The sequence below is a fragment of the Diabrotica undecimpunctata genome, chromosome 2 (genome assembly GCF_040954645.1).
Source record: "Diabrotica undecimpunctata isolate CICGRU chromosome 2, icDiaUnde3, whole genome shotgun sequence".
Classification (NCBI taxonomy): domain Eukaryota; kingdom Metazoa; phylum Arthropoda; class Insecta; order Coleoptera; family Chrysomelidae; genus Diabrotica; species Diabrotica undecimpunctata.
In genome coordinates, this window is record NC_092804.1 from 136,567,923 (window position 1) to 136,585,941 (window position 18,019).

Genomic DNA, 18,019 nt, shown 5'->3' on the forward strand with positions numbered 1-18,019 from the left:
TTCTTGTCAGATCTGTGTTTAATAATTTAATATTTTCCGAATTTCAGAAATACAACTTAAACACGATTACAGATTGTGTTTTAAAACAGTTTCCAATATTTACTTCCTCTACATACAAGATTATAATATAAGACCATAGAATTTACAACCATTGTCACATATGAACATGGTATGAGAAAGAAAAATGTGCCATACTTGGACCTTTTATTAGTATACAAGGTTGGGATAAAGTATGGAATCAACTAAATATATTTGAAACAAAAAAGACGCAATTCATGAAACTATGCATCTGCATCTAAGCAGGGGAGACAAGTACATAATGACACATTTTTTAGGAAATGTACTCTTACATTGGAATGCAATCTTCGAAAAAATCTCCATTTAGAATTCTGTTATCTGTGTACATTTGTCTATAACATTTGATAGTTATTATGAGTAAAGTAAAAATAGTAACTTACAAATTTTCAGAAATATGCAATACTGAATTTGTTTCAATGTGTACCACCGGTGGTACAGTTTGAGACGTAAGGTAGTACACTATGAAACGTGTTAAAAACAATGATTAAATACAAAAAATATTTATCATTTCTTCAAGTTACCGTTCAATAAAATTGTTAAACTCCAAACCAAATCTATAATAGATAGACGTTTGTTTTCTGTATATATATAGGTGCTGGCAATAACATAACAAAATCAGATTTCGAACCCATATGAATATCAGGAACATCTGGAAAGTGAAATGAATTGGAAACTTTCATACTTGTTCTCAAATTTCACTAACACAAAAGAGTCTTTTAAAATTTCAGTATCTTCAGCAATTGCGTAAGATTCTGAGTCTCTTTTTGTTCCCGCATCATAGGAAAACTTAATTCATCATAAACTTCTAAAATCAGATATTTTTTTTCTGGGAGGATCCTTTTTACAGCCTTTTGTGCTTAAAGCTTAACAAATATTTGATTTCACTTTCTTGACTGCTGCTATTGTGCGGGTTTTCTTAACTTCCGTTTCATAAGAAAGTTCTTTTATTTTTGGTGTACTAGTTAAAATGACATTTTTCCTTGATTTCCGTCTACGATTTGAATTTTTTCTAGGTGCGGCCATAGGAAAACTTCGTATGTCGAATAAGATAATAACAGGACTTTTTGATGTCGAAGGTATTTCAAGAATTGAATTCGGTCCAGATTCTTGGGATGTATTAAATGGAGTAGAAGCTATATTAAATGAAGATGAAGATTCAGATGCATTTTCTTCGTGATTGGTAAAATCTCTTAGTACAACCATAGCTTTTTGCGGTCATATTTCTCAAAATCATCAATCTGTCAGTAACAGACGATAATAGAAAATCGGTTTCACTAAAAATATGTTTATTAAAAGGGTAGATACCTCTAGATTTGAAGCCGTTCATATTTTCAGGTGTCATTGATTTTTAGTGGGCAATACCAGCACATTCTGTTATTTGGTACAGTGTCATAGGGACGCAGGGGTAGTTAAGAAGCCATAAATCAATCGCACTGTTGTATTAGTTTTTGAAGGAAAAAACTTATTTGTCCAAAAGCTGTTTCTTATTACTTGTATGTGGGGGTAAGGTTAAAATTATTATGCCATTAGCATTTGCTTTTTCTGATATTTCCAGAGACATATGGGATTGGTGAATGTCATATATTATTAAACACGGGTTTTCTTTTCTAGCACCAATACGCTTAATACAATGATCTAACACTTGCGTGAATAGTTCAGCAGTCATCCATCCACTTGGATTAGTTAGTCCTAATGTTCTTGGCGGAGCACCATTTAGTATAATCATATTAAACTTTTTACAAGGATAAACAATGACCGGAGAAAGGAATGTTCCATTTGCTCGAATTATTGCACAAGTAGTAGCAAGTAATCCTCTTTCGGCATTTGTGCACTGGTTCAACTGTTACACACCTTTTTGTGTGCAACAACTTTATCTGGTCGTTGAACAGTCGTAGTAGCGGTTTGATCTAAATTGTAGATGGGAATATCTTTAATAATTTATAAATATTTTACGTATACTTATTTGCTTCAAATTTAAAAAAAATCGTTCAACATTTGGTTTCGTAAATGAAGTAAGCCTTAACAGTGAACATCCTTCTGGCCTTCTGAGGCTTAATGATGAATTTCTTTTTATAAATGCCGTTAAAGAAATCTTTGCTTGCACATTTGTTGGCGTTCCAAGATTCTGGCATAATGATATTGTTTTTAGCAGCCATGTCATATGTCAATTCTCTGACTTTTAGAATATTCAACCCAAAAGGCATTATTGGTTCTTGATATAATTACACATCGACGTCTCATGCTATGTGTTAAATACTAATCTAAAAGCATAATTTGGCTCCATTTTTGCATTTGGATAATTTTTTTCTCTTAGAACGTATCGCCTTAATGTGATAAAATTTATGCCAAACACATCTGCCGCAACGCGAAGTGCAGTTCCATTTTTTTAACCTCTGTGACTGCTGCGGCTATTTGTTCATTTGTAAATTTGGCTCTTGATATTTTTTTCTTCCTCCTTACCATGATACACCTTCAATAGAATGCCATTGGTATAGATTGATTCAGTATGGTACACAATGAAACAGATGTCATTGTGTACCACCACTATATGTTTCAATGTGTACCACCACAGGTTTAAAGTTTCACATGGAAAGAGTACCGATCACTCTTCTTAGTAAACTGGTAGGAGTATAATAATGTTGGATAATCATAAAATGTTTATTAGATTGCTTCCATCAAGAGTTCCATATAATGGAACTCTAGGGGTAGTTTACCTCCTGCATGGGGTTGATTAACTCGAACTCACTGGATACTCATAATTACTTTATTGGTTCTCTGGGTACATTAATAGAGAGAGTACCCAGTTGACGGATGACAACACTCGCTTCGACTGTTAACTCTTAATTCTTAATTCTTAATGATCTACTCCCGTTATTTTCCGGGCATTTAACTTACGTGCGTTTGTTTATGCATTCATGTTTTTCTAATATATAATTTGTACACATTATTAAATAAGCTTTTGATTACATTGCAAATTTTACTAGGTCAGCGCGTGTTCTAGTTACACCGATATTTTCAATGTCATAAACAAACAATCGAATTGAGCAATAAGCAATGAATAATATTATTAAAAGGATTTTAAATACTTAAACTGAATTGGGTTACTTAGATCTGATTTCTGGATGCTTAATTAAATACCGTTACAGGAGGCAGACTTAAATATGAATGGCAAATAATGTGGGACTCAAAGTTGCGGAGAGATTTATTAGTGTCCAGGATACCAATATTCGTTCATTATTAATGTTAGTAGAAGTGATCTAAAGTTATACCTAAGGAACGTATAGGAGTTTTTGTGTTGGAAGTTGGTAGTGTATAGTATTGTGCAGCACTGTAATGTCAGCTTCGCCCTTGTAAGTATAGAGCAATTTAAATGACCGTTAAATTGCCTTGCTTTATCATAATTCCCTCGCTGACTAAACTTTGTTATTTAATAAACTGCAAAACATAATCAAATGTAAAGTTTAACCACTTTCAAATATTTGACAACGGTGTAATAATTATACTATATTTTCATATATCCCTAAGGCCTTTTGTCCAATATTACATACTTAACAGTTAATTGTAAAGTTTACGGTAGTCTGTTATGCAGATTTTAGGAAACATATATAAAAACTTAATTTTAAAAAATAACTATAAACTAGGTATAAGTATTTATATTTGTACAAAATAGTTTTGCTACTGCCGTATCAGTACCTATGCTAGTTTTTTAATGTACATATCACAATATACTTTTATTTTTACAAACACATTGTCAAATTGTCATATATTGATAATCTAACTTAAAAGGGTGGAAGTGTATAAATTATATAGTACCAAGCTAAATTCAACAATAATGCCATAAAATGGTACAAATCAGAAAAGAAAAACTGTTTATAGACCTGACACCAACCATTAAAAATTCGTGATCAAATCGCCAAACACAATTTAAGCTTAGGTAATATTACAGACTTACTAATTTAACCTTAAAGGAAACACATGTGATCACGACTCATTGGCATCATAATGCTTAGTTAATTGAAAGATCTGATATTGCAGACCTGTACTTTTTTCGTTAGCTTTAAAGTTGCAGATATTTACCTTTCTCGTCTAGACAAAGAGTATAAGTTTTCCTTAACCAGTTGTGATGGTTATTTTCGTGTGTAAGACGTCCGGGTGAACGGCTACTACCGTTTGTGATCCAAGAAGTACACCGATTGGGAGTTGTATTTGGGATAATTTGAGGCGGAAAAAGTTTAGACAGTAGAGCACACTTTGTAGATGTTCAGGATAAACTTAATAATACAATTATATTCACAACCAGGTGAACCAACGTTTGGTGCCTGCTGCATACTTACTGCGCCAAAATTATTCTTAATTTAACGTAAGATCACAAATTGATCATTTTATACGGAAATTTTTACACGAATGCAAAATTAAAGCTATGGAGTGGCCAGCGCCGGGATTTTGGTTTTGATCGTCATTAAGAAAAACGTTTGATCAATCCAAAGGTATAAAAACACCTCTCATAATTTTCAGCTTCAAAAGTATAAACATCAGATATGAAAACCTTTAGAAAATCGATGTTAAGACACTATGGGATAGAGGTCGAAGTTTAGATATACAACGGAGATGCAAGGTGGAGAACATCAAGGATTGGGTAAGAAAGAGAATAGTAGAATGAAACGATCATATAAGCCGAATGATAACAAATAGAGTGGTAAAGATGGCGAGTGATGGCTCCCCATTAGGAAGATTATCAGTGGGAAGACCACAAGAACGATGAAACGACAACTTACTGTAGGCATATTGAAAAATAGATACTTTCATGTCTACACAAAAAGAAGAAGAAAAAAAGTATAAACATGGCTGATGCCTGTAAGACTGTGACCAAGTAAATCAAATGTCAAATTGATCTTCTCTCTTACCGACATAGACATATAATACCTGTCTATGCTTACCGCCAATCAAAAACATATAGGTCAAAGACCACTCTTATTTCAGATTTTTTTTTAAATAATTTCCGGGTTGGAAATCTAAACGTCAAAAGTAAAATAAAAAATGTACCTTTCATCACAATTAATTGTAGTTTCAATCATATCCAAAAAATATCAACTTTCGATGTTTTAATATCAGAGAAATTGTTGTTGTGGATTTGTTTAACTACTGTTTATACATATCAAAATTTTTTAAATTTATTTGCCTAGCATCATTCTCAAAAAAATTGTTCGTGCTCAAAGAAGTGTTGTTTTAATTTGGTGGACCACTGTATTTAATAAAGTAATAAAGTAGATAAATACATTAACAAAAACAGTTTAAAATAAATGGATGCATTAAAATTGCCAGGGCTTTTTTTTTACATTATATCTAATTATTTTGAAATTATGATTAAGTTGTTACTATACGAATACGAATGATGTTGATTAAGAAAACAAGGTAATTAATTGAACACTACTTCCTACAAAAGTAAGACGCTATCTCCTATTTATACAGATCACGTTGTTTTATTGACCATACAACACAATGGCAAACGCTGTGACATGTTACACATTTTCACCTCTATATTTATTTCACAGTAGGTACGAATTGTCGTAATTGTCACATTGACATTAAAAATTTCAAACGAAGTTCTAAAAGAATAAACAAATAATTAATAAAATGCCTATTACGTTGTATACTGTCCAAGAAAAAGTGCAACTTGTAACATGGTACTTTCAGGGTCATTCGATACGCGAAGTAATTGATTTATTTATTGTCGCCTTCGAAAATAGACCCACACCAAGTGTTACAACAGTTAAACATACAATTAAACATTTTCAAACAGTTGTAAAAAGTGTCATGAGGAGCGTCAAAACAGGGATGTTGATATTTGTGCTTTTGTGGAAGCTAGTGAACCCTGCAATAGTGTACAAATTGCTAGGGAAGTTAACGTGAATGCTCGAACTGTCCAGCAAGTTCTAAAAAGGAATGGGTATCACTGTTTTAAGATACAACCAACACAAGAACTGTTTCTGAACGATAACTTTAGGCGGATGGAGTTTTGTGAAATTATGTTAGATAAACAGAGTGAAAATGTACATTTTTTAATAAATATTTTATTTTCTGACGAATCTTCATTTTCATTACATAAAAAACCATCCATCCATGCAGCCATCCGCTGCAAGGTATTATTCTTGGAAAAATAAGAACCTCAGTGTTGCAGTGCGAACGCAGCATCCGCAAAAGTTAAATGTTTGGAATGGGATGTTAGACGACCATATTGTCGGTCCATTTTTTATCGATGGAAACCTAAACGGGCCCAAATATTTACAACTTTTACAGAATGAGATCATTCCGGCATTTCGACCCCTTCCCGTTAATTTTCAGGTTTATTTCCAACAGGATGGGTCTTAGGCTCACAACTCTAGAGCAACTATTGACTTCCTCAATCAAACGTTCCCAGATCGACTGATAAGCACACGTGGTACAATTAAATGGCCTGCTAGATCCTGTGACTTAGCGCCTAACGATTTCTTTTTTTGGGGTTTTCTCAAAGAAAACATTTATGGGCATCAGTTTGAAATGGCCACAAACCTAGTCGAATTAAGGACAAAAATACTTCATTTCTCTGCAAGCATCACTACTACTACTACTACTACATACTACCAGCCCTACTCCAAAATATGAGGAGAAATCTGTATGACAGATTTGGTTACTATTTAGCACAAGGAGGTGGAATATTTGAGCCCTTAATTCATTAATCTGCTTTCCTAATTTTTATTTTTTGTTAGGTACATTTTACGAAGTTTGTAGGTTCTTAATTAGGTAGTATTTTTTATATTTAAGTTTGGAAGAATTTTATTGTTTTTTTTTTATTTAAAAGTACAAACGATTCTTATTCTGATTTTTTTCTTCTTTCTTGTCTTATTGTTATAAGCTTTGTCCATAAAAGTTGTACAATTTTCAGTGGCAATAAAGCGTATTACTTATTTACTTACTTATTTATTTATATTGCTATTATGGCTAAAAACTAACCAAAAAATTAGTTTTAGAGCATTATATTAAATATACTCTAGAGATGGGATTGCAATAAATCTTAATTCGTACGGTCAACAAAATCTGTATATTTTGTAGTAAGTAATTTAACGACATAATACGATAAAACTGCACAAATTTATTGGTAAGATTTGTGTAATATACTATTTTTATTATATCGTAATCAAGTTTCGTAAGTTTTAAATTTTAGTTAAATTTAAAAGTAGTTAGTAAAGATAAATTTTACGTAGTTCCTATATAATTTATACTACAATATTAAATATGATTGACATGTGGTTTACAAATTATCAAATAATTATTTCGTTAAACTAGTTAAATTTTAGAATTATCAAATCGGCCATTTTGAACAAGCTTTAATTATTAGTTGCAAAAGACTGATATTTTTTACACACTTATGAAAAATAAAAGAATTAAAAAAAAGTACATACTTTAAAAATGTGTAAGCATTTAATTCGTAGCTGAACCCTTTCGGCTTACAGAGCCATCTTCAGAGCTATGGTCAAAATTTAAAAGTATTGTTTAAAAAGTGGAATAAAATTTATTTTTCATAATTTAAAACAGTTGTGAAAGTTTCCAAAAAATATATATCAAAATAACAACACAATAATAGACTCAATTCATTTATTTATTTATTAAGTAAATTAATTGATGATATTGTAGTGTCTTTAGGTAAGGCAATTACTACATTGACTAAATCATTCTCTTTGCCTTTATTTATATGCGAGGCCGGTATACCTGATTACATTTCTCCATAAGTTTCTAGTTTGGGCGATTGGTAGAGGAAGTGTGCCAAATATGGAATATATCACCATTATGGAATATCCTAAGGTTGAACAAACTAAAAGTGGCAACACTGGAACGACATCACCAGCGTGTAGCCAGTGCTTGTCGTGCCTGTAGCCTGTAGAAACAGTCATTGTTAAACCGTTGAAAGTAGCAGGTGTAATTTCGTAGTTATGTTTGTTTTTACGCCGGCTCGAAAATTATTTAAGGTATGTATTCTACATTTTGATACACATACTTAAAATAAGCATAGAAATATCCGATTATGTCTTGCATGTTTAGAAAGCATAAGTTTAATTTTCCGATATTGCAATTTAACATTAACCTGTTGCAAATACTTTAATTCGGCTAACGAAAAAAAATATGGCCATGTACCTTATATGGAATACTATACTGTTCCTATGATGGAATAGTCCATATTAGGTACACTTAATTTTTGAAGATTTTAAGAAGTAAATCTACATAGGATTTCTGTTAATAAATACTGTCTAAATTATTTATTAATATTTTTTTTAGAGTAATACCTTGGGTCGTAAAAATTGGAGAAAAGAAGATATGGTTCGTGCCATCCAAGCTGTGCGAAGTCAGGAGATGTAATACAAAAAAGCCGCAGATATATTCAATGTTCCACGCACTACATTATTTCGTCTATCAGCTAAGACGAATGCTACACCAGTCCAGGTTGTTAAAACAAAATTAGGAAGATCTGCAGTCCTACCACAAAACTCAGAAAATCAGTTCGTAGATTATCTACTTTTAATGGAAACAAAGTTTTACGGGTTAACAAGAAATTATGTTAAAAGTATGGCTTATCAGCTGGCTACTGTTAATAAAATACCCAATCCATTTTCAAAAGAAAAGGAAAGTGCTGGAAGAAAATGGTTGAATTTATTCCTGAAACGACACAAGGATATAATTTCTGTCAGAAACCAATTGGAACGTCCATTCATAGAGACAAAGGCTTTAATAAGGAAAACATGACATATTTCTTTGATATTTTGGAGGCAGCATTTGAAAATCATGATTATTCAGCTGATAGAGTATTCAACGTGGATGAGACTGGATTAAGTATTGTTCAGTCTAAAGTCCAATACGTTCTTGCGCTTAGAGGTTCGAAGCAGGTAGGAGCATTAACTTCTGCAGAAAGAGGTTCTTTAGTCACAGCAGTCTTGTGTATGAGTGCCGGAGGAACTTTTGTTTCACCATATCTGATTATTCCCAGAAAAAACCACAATGTTTTATTGGAAAAGGGTGCTCCTCCTGGTTCAAAAATTTTGTGTCATCCAAGTGGATGGATTCAAACCCATATTTTTACACAGTGGTTCCTATATTTTATTGAAAAAGTGAAACCATCACAAAACGATCCAGTCTTGCTAGTGTTAGACGGACATACACATTGTCGAAATTTAGAAATGATAAATTTGGTAAGGGAGAATTTTGTTGACATAGTGTGCTTGCCCCCTCATTCTACCCACCACATGCAGCCCTTAGATAAAACGTTAATGGGACCCTTAAAAACCCATTATAGTGAGATGTTGATTTTTTTGAAGGTCTAATCAAAGACCAATTACACATTATGACATTGCTGAACTATTTGGAAAGGCGTATCTTAAGGTGCAAACTGGGACAATTGCCGTTAATGGCTTCAGAAAGACCGGAATATTTTTTATAAATCGCCATGTCTTTAACGAAAGCGATTTCCTTGCTGTAGAACAAGAAAATACTGAAAAAGAACAATATGCAGTAGTTGAAAATATTGCCGACAATAGTGTAGATGAAAATGAATTTGTTGGGCCCGAAAATATTACACCGGTGCCAACCTTTCAAAAACAAACAGGACCTCGAAGAGGTAGGGCATCTGGAAAAGTAGCGACTATTATCTCGTCTCTATACAAAGACGCTTTAGAAACTTCAATAAATTCTTCTTCAAAACAAGCCAAAACAGTAAAGCGCAAAATACTAATGGAATCATTAGATAACCAACAACCATCCTGTAGTTACCAGCATCTACGTAAGACGAAAAAGAAGACAATATTTCAAGATTACTCTTCAGAATCCGAATCAGTAAGTTTCAAAGACGATTCTTCCGATGGTGATGACATGATAAATATTGCAGCAGACAATCCTAAAGAAGAAGATGGTACTTGTTTCTATTGCGATAGAAAATTTTTGGAGGACAGAAAAAGAGGAGAAATGGATACAGTGCGTTGTCTGCAAAGAATGGTGCCATATAGATTGTTCCGGGTGTGAAACTGATATCTTTATTTGTGAGATTTGCAAAGACAATTAACATGTTTTGCCAAGGGATAGAAAGTATCTAAATCCTAATAAGTTAAAATATAAAAATAAAGAATTTCGTAAAATAGATAGTGTTTAATTTTAAATCTTATTTTTTTATTTAAATGCATATTACTGTGTTATTACAGCATATTCCATATTAAGTACATATTCCATATTAGGTGCAAAATGTACCTTTTTCATATGTCACTTTTTGACTATCCCGGTATGCAGATTTTCCTATTTTAAATATTAAAATCTGATATATAAAACATTAATGTGTATTTATGAATGAAGTATCACACATTATTTTAAGAAACAAAAAAAATTAAAAACCAAATACAAAACGGTATTCCATATATGGCGCACTTCCTCTACCCATATCAATCCTCTTTACCGACCTTTATTTCTGAGATCATTTTTTTAACAAAAATTCCAGTACCTCTTTGATATAAATCTAACACACACTTATTTATTTGTAGTTTGTACACCACATAAACCTATAAAAATATATCACAACAGTTCAAATCTTTAATACTAGTTAACTATTCTATCAAAATATTTTATAAATGACTATCACAGGTAACCTCATTAACACTTTCTTGAGCTTCTACTGGTTTCGGTTTCGGTTTTACGTCTCTTGCAGGAGGCGATAATAACAAACTGAATATGTTCCTAAAAGGTGCTTCCACTGTTAAATATAAAATGAACGCCGATGAAAAGGCTAATACGATGTCAGAGAAAGCAAAACTTATCTGAAATTTAAATCATATAAATTAGATACATATCATAAACAATTTGTTTTTCTAGAACTTATAATTTTCAATAATCCATAGTTACATAGTATAGATAAAATAATCATTTATACGTTAAATACGGTCAAAAATACCGAGAGAAGACATCAAAATCCTTGGAAGATATCCGACACATAAATAAATCGACCTATGCAGACAAAACAGTCCCTTAAAATCATGCCAACATCTAAGAAGAAAAATCTCAATATGTACACAAAAAACCTGGCGATCTCTTCGGAGAATTCCAAATCGATCACGTCGGTATTTCACATCGATTCCTCATCGATTCTAACTATTACTGAACGCGAAATAAGGTTAAATTCACACCAAGGAGAGAGTTGAACAAGAAAATGCCCATGATACCAAAATTTGATGTGAAGAATCAAAATTACCAGAAAAATGGGACCAGTCGCCTGCAGAAAATTAGCAGGAATTCCAAATAAAATTTTATCGATAAAGCCAAAGAAACCGTCTCTTTACGCACAAACCCGAAACATTCATGGTGGAATCAAGAATGTGAAAATACACTCGATAAGAGAAACAAATCATATTATCAAGATTGTAACAGACATCTAAATTACTGAGACAAATCAAATGAAAATACGTAAACCAACAGCTGGAATAAATTGATGAAAACCTTAAGAATTACAACACATAGGATTTCTATAAAATCTTTGCCAACCAGATCAAAGGATATACACCACAAAACCTGTGTTTTCGAAAACAGGACCGAAAATTGGCATTAACGAACAAATATAATTGCAAAAAATAAGCCATATATTTTGAACAACTATTGAACTGCATAGAACCAAAACAACAGTTTCAGAAAATTTAGACATTGAATTAAGAAAAAACCTCCACACCATCCTAAGAAGAAATACGATCACATATATACAAGTTTACAAATAACTAAACATTAGGTGAAGACGGGATAGAAGCTGAATTCTTGATTTAGCAGCAAAATCACTAGAAATATCAAAAATTATACAGGAAATATGTAGAATAGAAAAATCACAGATCTTGATCCACCCATTGTATAAAAACAGTGACAAAATAGAATTCAATAACTACAAAGAAATTTCTCTTTTAGCAGTAGATATAAAATTGTCTCTACTTGCATCTGAAAAAAAAACACAAGAATATTCATAGAACCAAATTAGCCTAATACCAAGCCAGATCCAGACCGAAGAGATCGGAAAGGAACAAAATTTCAACTTAAAAACAATAAATATTGATTCAATAGACAGACAATCACTGACAGACTCCTGTCTATACTAAAATAAAACGGGTTGGATCACAAAACAAGACGACTCATATAGCAAACACTAACGAAAGTTTAGACAAGGAGATAGCCTATCACCCTTGCTGTTTATCATTGTGTTGGACAAAGTTGTGGAAGAATGGAAAAAAATACGTGAAGAAAACCACTGTGAACTAATTATAATCGGAACTACTAAAACGAATCTTGACATACCTTACCGCGCGTTTGCAGATCATTTAGCAATAGTAACAGAAGACGAATTGCCCGTGTGGGGTACAGGCCACTATAGAAGAATATCCCCACAGTTTCTCCTGCTTGTTGTAAAAGGCGACTAAATGGAGCAACACTCCTGCTGTCATAATTCCTAATTTCTATTGGGCCCAACCCCTGACCGAAAATGGGCGGTTTAACCATAAACTAATACATAACATAACATCATTGGCCTGGAGGAAATGTCTAGCTACTATAACCAGAGTAAACCGAGGATAGTTCAGAAGTTATATCCAGCAGCCCTGGCACCGGCCTCGAGTGCAATAGGCCTATAACCACTTCACCTTAAAGTCAGCTATCACGAATGCTATGAACAACGTACCGGAGGGGCTAACTAGCAAAGACCAAAGCTACGGAATAAGGACTTCATGATGGAATTGGGATTGGGAACTTGGAATGTCCAAACTATGCTGCAAGCAGGCAAAGTATTGCCCAGGGACTGTAGAAATACGAAGTGGATATAGCCGCTCTCCAAGAAATCAGATTTAAAGGGCATGGATTCATACATAAAAAAGACTATAGTTTATACTATTGTGAAGCGGAAAGACAAGGAGACTTTGGAGTGGTAAACCATAAATAGCGCATCGTCGATATTGAATTTCGCTCTAGGTAATGAAAGAATATATAAAATACGCACAAGGGGTAAATTTCATAATACTACATATATTAATATCCATGCCCCAACAGAAACAACAGAGGAAGGAGTGACCGATCAATTCTACGAACAACTACAAGTAGAATGTGAAAACGTGAAAAAGGGAGATGCAGTTATAGTCCTGGGTGATATGAACGCCAAGTTGGGAAAGGGGCCAATATATTCAGAATCCTTTGGTCAGCATAGTTAAAATGATATTACCAGCTACAATGGTATAAGAGTAACCCAGTTGGAAATCGCAAATAAACTCAGAGCAGTCTGTATGTCTTTCTCCGACAAAAATATTTATAAAGAATCCTGGATGATACCTGGTACTAATAAATTTAATCAAATTGATCATATATTAATATCTAACCGATAGGCAAACTCCGTAATCTATGTTAGATTTTATAGATGCGTAAATTGCGATTCGGATCATCAAGAAAAGAAAAAGGGACCAAAAAGAAAGTGGAACACATATATGTTGAAATGAAAAGGTAGAAGGAGCATTTTCAAAAGCTCTTATAGCCAAAAAACAACAAAACCAAGAAGAAAAAATAATTCATCATACAGCAGAACAAATAGTTGAGGAACCAACATTGAAAGAAACTATTATCTTCATCAACCTATATGCGTCCACTGCTGGACATAGATCTCTTAGCGGTAATAAGTGCTTTTATGCATACAAATATTTAATGAAAAGTAAATTACTGAATCGTGAGTCTAAGCTTAGAATCTACAAAACAGAAATTAGACGAGTGGTCTCATATGAATATGAAACTTGGACCATTACAGCCACTGATGGAAATCAATTGAGAATAAAAAGAGAAATCAAACGATTTCTGCCTAGCGAAACCGAATTCAAATTTTTACCACTGTGTTTCCTAAAATTTGCGAAACAAACAGCTGGATAAATTACTCGGCAAGGGAATCTAAAATTGCATTCCACATGCCGTTCATCCTGGTCAAAATTCGTAGTGAATTCAGTTTCTTGTACTCCAAACGAAGAAAGTAATAAAACATAATGACGGTATTAGATTTTTGTTTTGATACAGGGCAGCGACAACCGCTGATACGAATTTCGACCACTTTAGGTCTCGTCAGAACGGCATAGCCACTGCTCTGAACCAAAACAAAAATCTCTCCCGTCCTAGACAATAGTTATCAAAATAACTATATACGGACGTAACTACGCCATCTAAAAAAAAAAAAAGAGAAATTAAACGATTTCTGCCTAGCGAAACCGAATTCAAATTTTTACCACTGTGTTTCCTAAAATTTGCGAAACAAACAGCTGGATAAATTACTCGACAAGGGAATCTAAAATTGCATTCCACATGCCGTTCATCCTGGTCAAAATTCGTAGTGAATTCAGTTTCTTGTACTCTAAACGAAGTAAGTAATAAAACATAATGACGGTATTAGATTTTTGTTTTGATACAGGGCAGCGACAACCGCTGATACGTATTTCGACCTCTTTAGGTCTCGTCAGAACGGTATAGCCATTGCTTTGAACCAAAACAAAAATCTCCCCCGTCCTAGACAATAGTTATCAAAATAACTATATACGGACGTAACTACGCCATCTAAAAACAAAAAGAGAAATCAAACGATTTCTGCCTAGCGAAACCGAATTCAAATTTTTACCACTGTGTTTCCTAAAATTTGCGAAACAAACAGCTGGATAAATTACTCGGCAAGGGAATCTAAAATTGCATTCCACATGCCGTTCATCCTGGTCAAATTTCGTAGTGAATTCAGTTTCTTGTACTCCAAACGAAGTAAGTAATAAAACATAATGACGGTATTAGATTTTTGTTTTGATACAGGGCAGCGACAACCGCTGATACGTATTTCAGAGCAGTGGCTATACCGTTCTGACGAGACCTAAAGAGGTCGAAATACGTATCAGCGGTTGTCGCTGCCCTGTATCAAAACAAAAATCTAATACCGTCATTATGCAATTGAGAATATTTGAGCGCAAAATATTGAGAAAGATATTTGGACCAACACGTTATAGCGATAGTTCCTGGAGAATAAAAATGAAGTATGAACTGGATGAATTAATGCAGAGCGCAAATATCGTTAGATTTGTAAAGTCACAAAGACTAAACTGGCTTGACCATTTCGAAAGAATGCCAGATAATCGAGCTGCAAAAGAAATCCAGAGATAAAAACCCCAAGCACCTGGGACAAGAGGATGGCCCCGTTAAAGGTGGATATACGATGTAGAGGAACATCTTAAATGAACATGAACATCAGGCAGTGGCGAAGGAAAGTATCTGACAGGGCAAAACGAAAGAACGTTGTTAAGCAGACCAGAACCCACAAAGGGTTGTAGTGCCATTAAAAGAAGAACAAAAGACGAAGACACAGTAGTCATATAGATTGAAACACTAAAATAATGCGAGGAAAAAGTGGGCCCACGATTATCATTCCAAAAAACTGAATTTGTCGTCAGTAGGATCGATAATCAATAAATTAGAAACAACTGTCTTTAGAAATAACTGAATTTGTTGTAAACATTTTAAATACCTTGGGAAATTAAACATACTTGGAAAAAAAGGAAAATTTCAAAATTACCGACTGCAAAAGACCAAAAAAGCACTAGGGATGACACAAAACATTCCACACCAGAATAGTAATCTATCACTACAACACCGTTATCAAACCCTCCTTTTTACATGTAGGCGAGGCACCAAACCTCAACAAAAAATACGAATTGGAAGACATAAAAAAGAAGAAAGAAAAATAATCAGAAAAATCATTATCTAGACAACTAGAGAATGGATATAAACTACAATCGGATAAAATAGTTAAAAAAATCTCGAGCACAGAAACTGACATCAGGAAAAGACGTATGAAATGTTTCGTACATCTAAAAAGACTACCAGGAAATAGGCTAACAAAAAAATATTGCAGTACATAACTCCACTCAAACAACCAACACCTTGGTTAATTGAGACTTGAAAAGACCTCAGAAGAGCAAATATAAAAGAAAGAGATATCACAGAGAAAAACAACTTCAGGGACAAAGTAAATAAATTGGACATAACGCCAGAACAATCTAAGCAGGATCAATACAGACCAAAATAGCCAGAAGAACCTTTAACCAAGCTTCGCTTAGTCGGCGACGTATTGTCATCTTAATTATTTCTGTACCAGTTCCTCAAACTCGCTGCACGATTCTTCCTATAGTAGAACAATTGACAATTCTGTTTTTCTAGAAAACTGATTTGGTATTCCTAGCTCTTTCATTGCTTTGAACATTTCTCTTCTACTCACAGAGTCGTAGGCTGATTTGTGGTCTATAAATATGTGATGAGTATTAATGCCATATTCCCGTGTTTTTTCCAAAAATTTGTTTCAGGGTTGCAATCTGATGAATTGTCGATTTACCACCTCTAAAACCAGCTTGGTATTTTCTTACTATCCGTTTTGCATATGGTGCCATACGGTGACATAGTACTGTGGAAAATATTTTTTACGCTGCATTTAGAAGCATAATTCTACTGTGGTTAGAGCATTCAAATATATCTCCCTTTTTGGGTATGGTTCAAAGTGTTCCAATATTTCAATCATTGGGGAGAGATTTCTGTGTCCATGTTTCTTTTATAAGCTGCTGTAATGCCATAACGGTATCATGGCCACCTTTTTTATATAGTTCAGCTGGGAGATTATCTATTCCAGGTGATTTGTTTCTGGCTAGTTTTTTAACTGCATCTTTAACTTCAAGAATCGTTGGTGGTTCTTTCTATTCAATACATATTTCCTTGTTGTTAATAATTCGCCATTCTTATTTCTGCATTATTTTGTGGTTGCTTTGAATTCTTTTCTGTTTATGTTAACTTTTTTATAGAATGCTCTGAATTCTTTCTCTCTGTTGAGGTTTTCGATATATGTTACGCAGCAAGGTCATTTGTCGTCTGCCAGGACCACCCTTTCCTTTTCTTTTTCCTTCCATTATCAACTGAAGGAAGTTACCTATACCTCTATCCATGCGGAAGTCCATCGCTGCCATTTTTTGTTCTACTGAACAAATTTACTTCCCTATTGATCTTATGTCCCACTCACTCATTTTGATCATTTGTTGCCCATTTATTGTAAGGAAAGTCCAATTTCCTATTGTAAGTTCATGACGTATTTTCAAGCCTAACGATCTGGTGATTTCACAAATGTTATAATGTGTGGACTTCAAATTTTTGTCTTTGATCATTAGATTATATTTAATTTTGGTCATATTGATGCAAAATTTAATTAATTTATCCTCAATTAATTGTCAAATTGTTAAAAAGTTGGGAGTATTTTTTTATTTTAATGTAAATTAAATTTAAAATTATGTTTAATAAATATTATTATTTTATTAATATATATTTAAATAATACTAGTTCTGTATGTGTGTATAATAATAGATAAAATGTGTATACTTACAATGTCAAAATAGGTAACAAAATCAGATCCCCCTTTCCTAGCGGTGGCTCTGATTTGAAACTGCATATGAGTTAAATAAGCACCGTAGACTAGCTTACTAATTGGAACCCATGGTTTCCAGGATAAGAATTTATATATTAGTTTAGCATGTCCATAACTTGCAACATACAAAACTCCTACGGATCCGACGGACCAGGCCACTCTATGTAAAGATGCGTACAAACCAGACTCTACAGCATTGTAATCATATTTTGGGTCGTAGAAGATAATGCCACTGACTATAGAACCTATCATGACAGTTAAAGATGCTAGAAGAATTATGTGTGAGTATACCTAAAATCATAAAGCACGTATAAAGAAGGTAAAGTAGATATATTATAAAATAATATAGAACATATTTTTTACTGTTTAATACTCAAATATTTATCTATTATATCAAAATATTTATCTATTATACCAAAAACATAAGACAATTTATAA

At 33.3% G+C, this 18,019-nt stretch overlaps 1 protein-coding gene across 1 annotated transcript in view; it reads right to left on the reverse strand.

Annotated features, from left to right (window-relative positions):
- Positions 1-18,019, reverse strand: part of LOC140434931 (nose resistant to fluoxetine protein 6-like) — a 127,093-nt gene continuing 109,074 nt past the window's right edge. Inside the window, exons 9-10 of the mRNA XM_072523570.1 lie at positions 17,540-17,872; positions 1-10,904 (exon numbers count right to left, since the gene is read on the reverse strand). Of these exons, the coding sequence (XP_072379671.1) occupies positions 10,713-10,904; positions 17,540-17,872 (525 nt within the window). The 3' untranslated portion in view covers positions 1-10,712. The remainder of the gene's footprint in view (positions 10,905-17,539; positions 17,873-18,019) is intronic.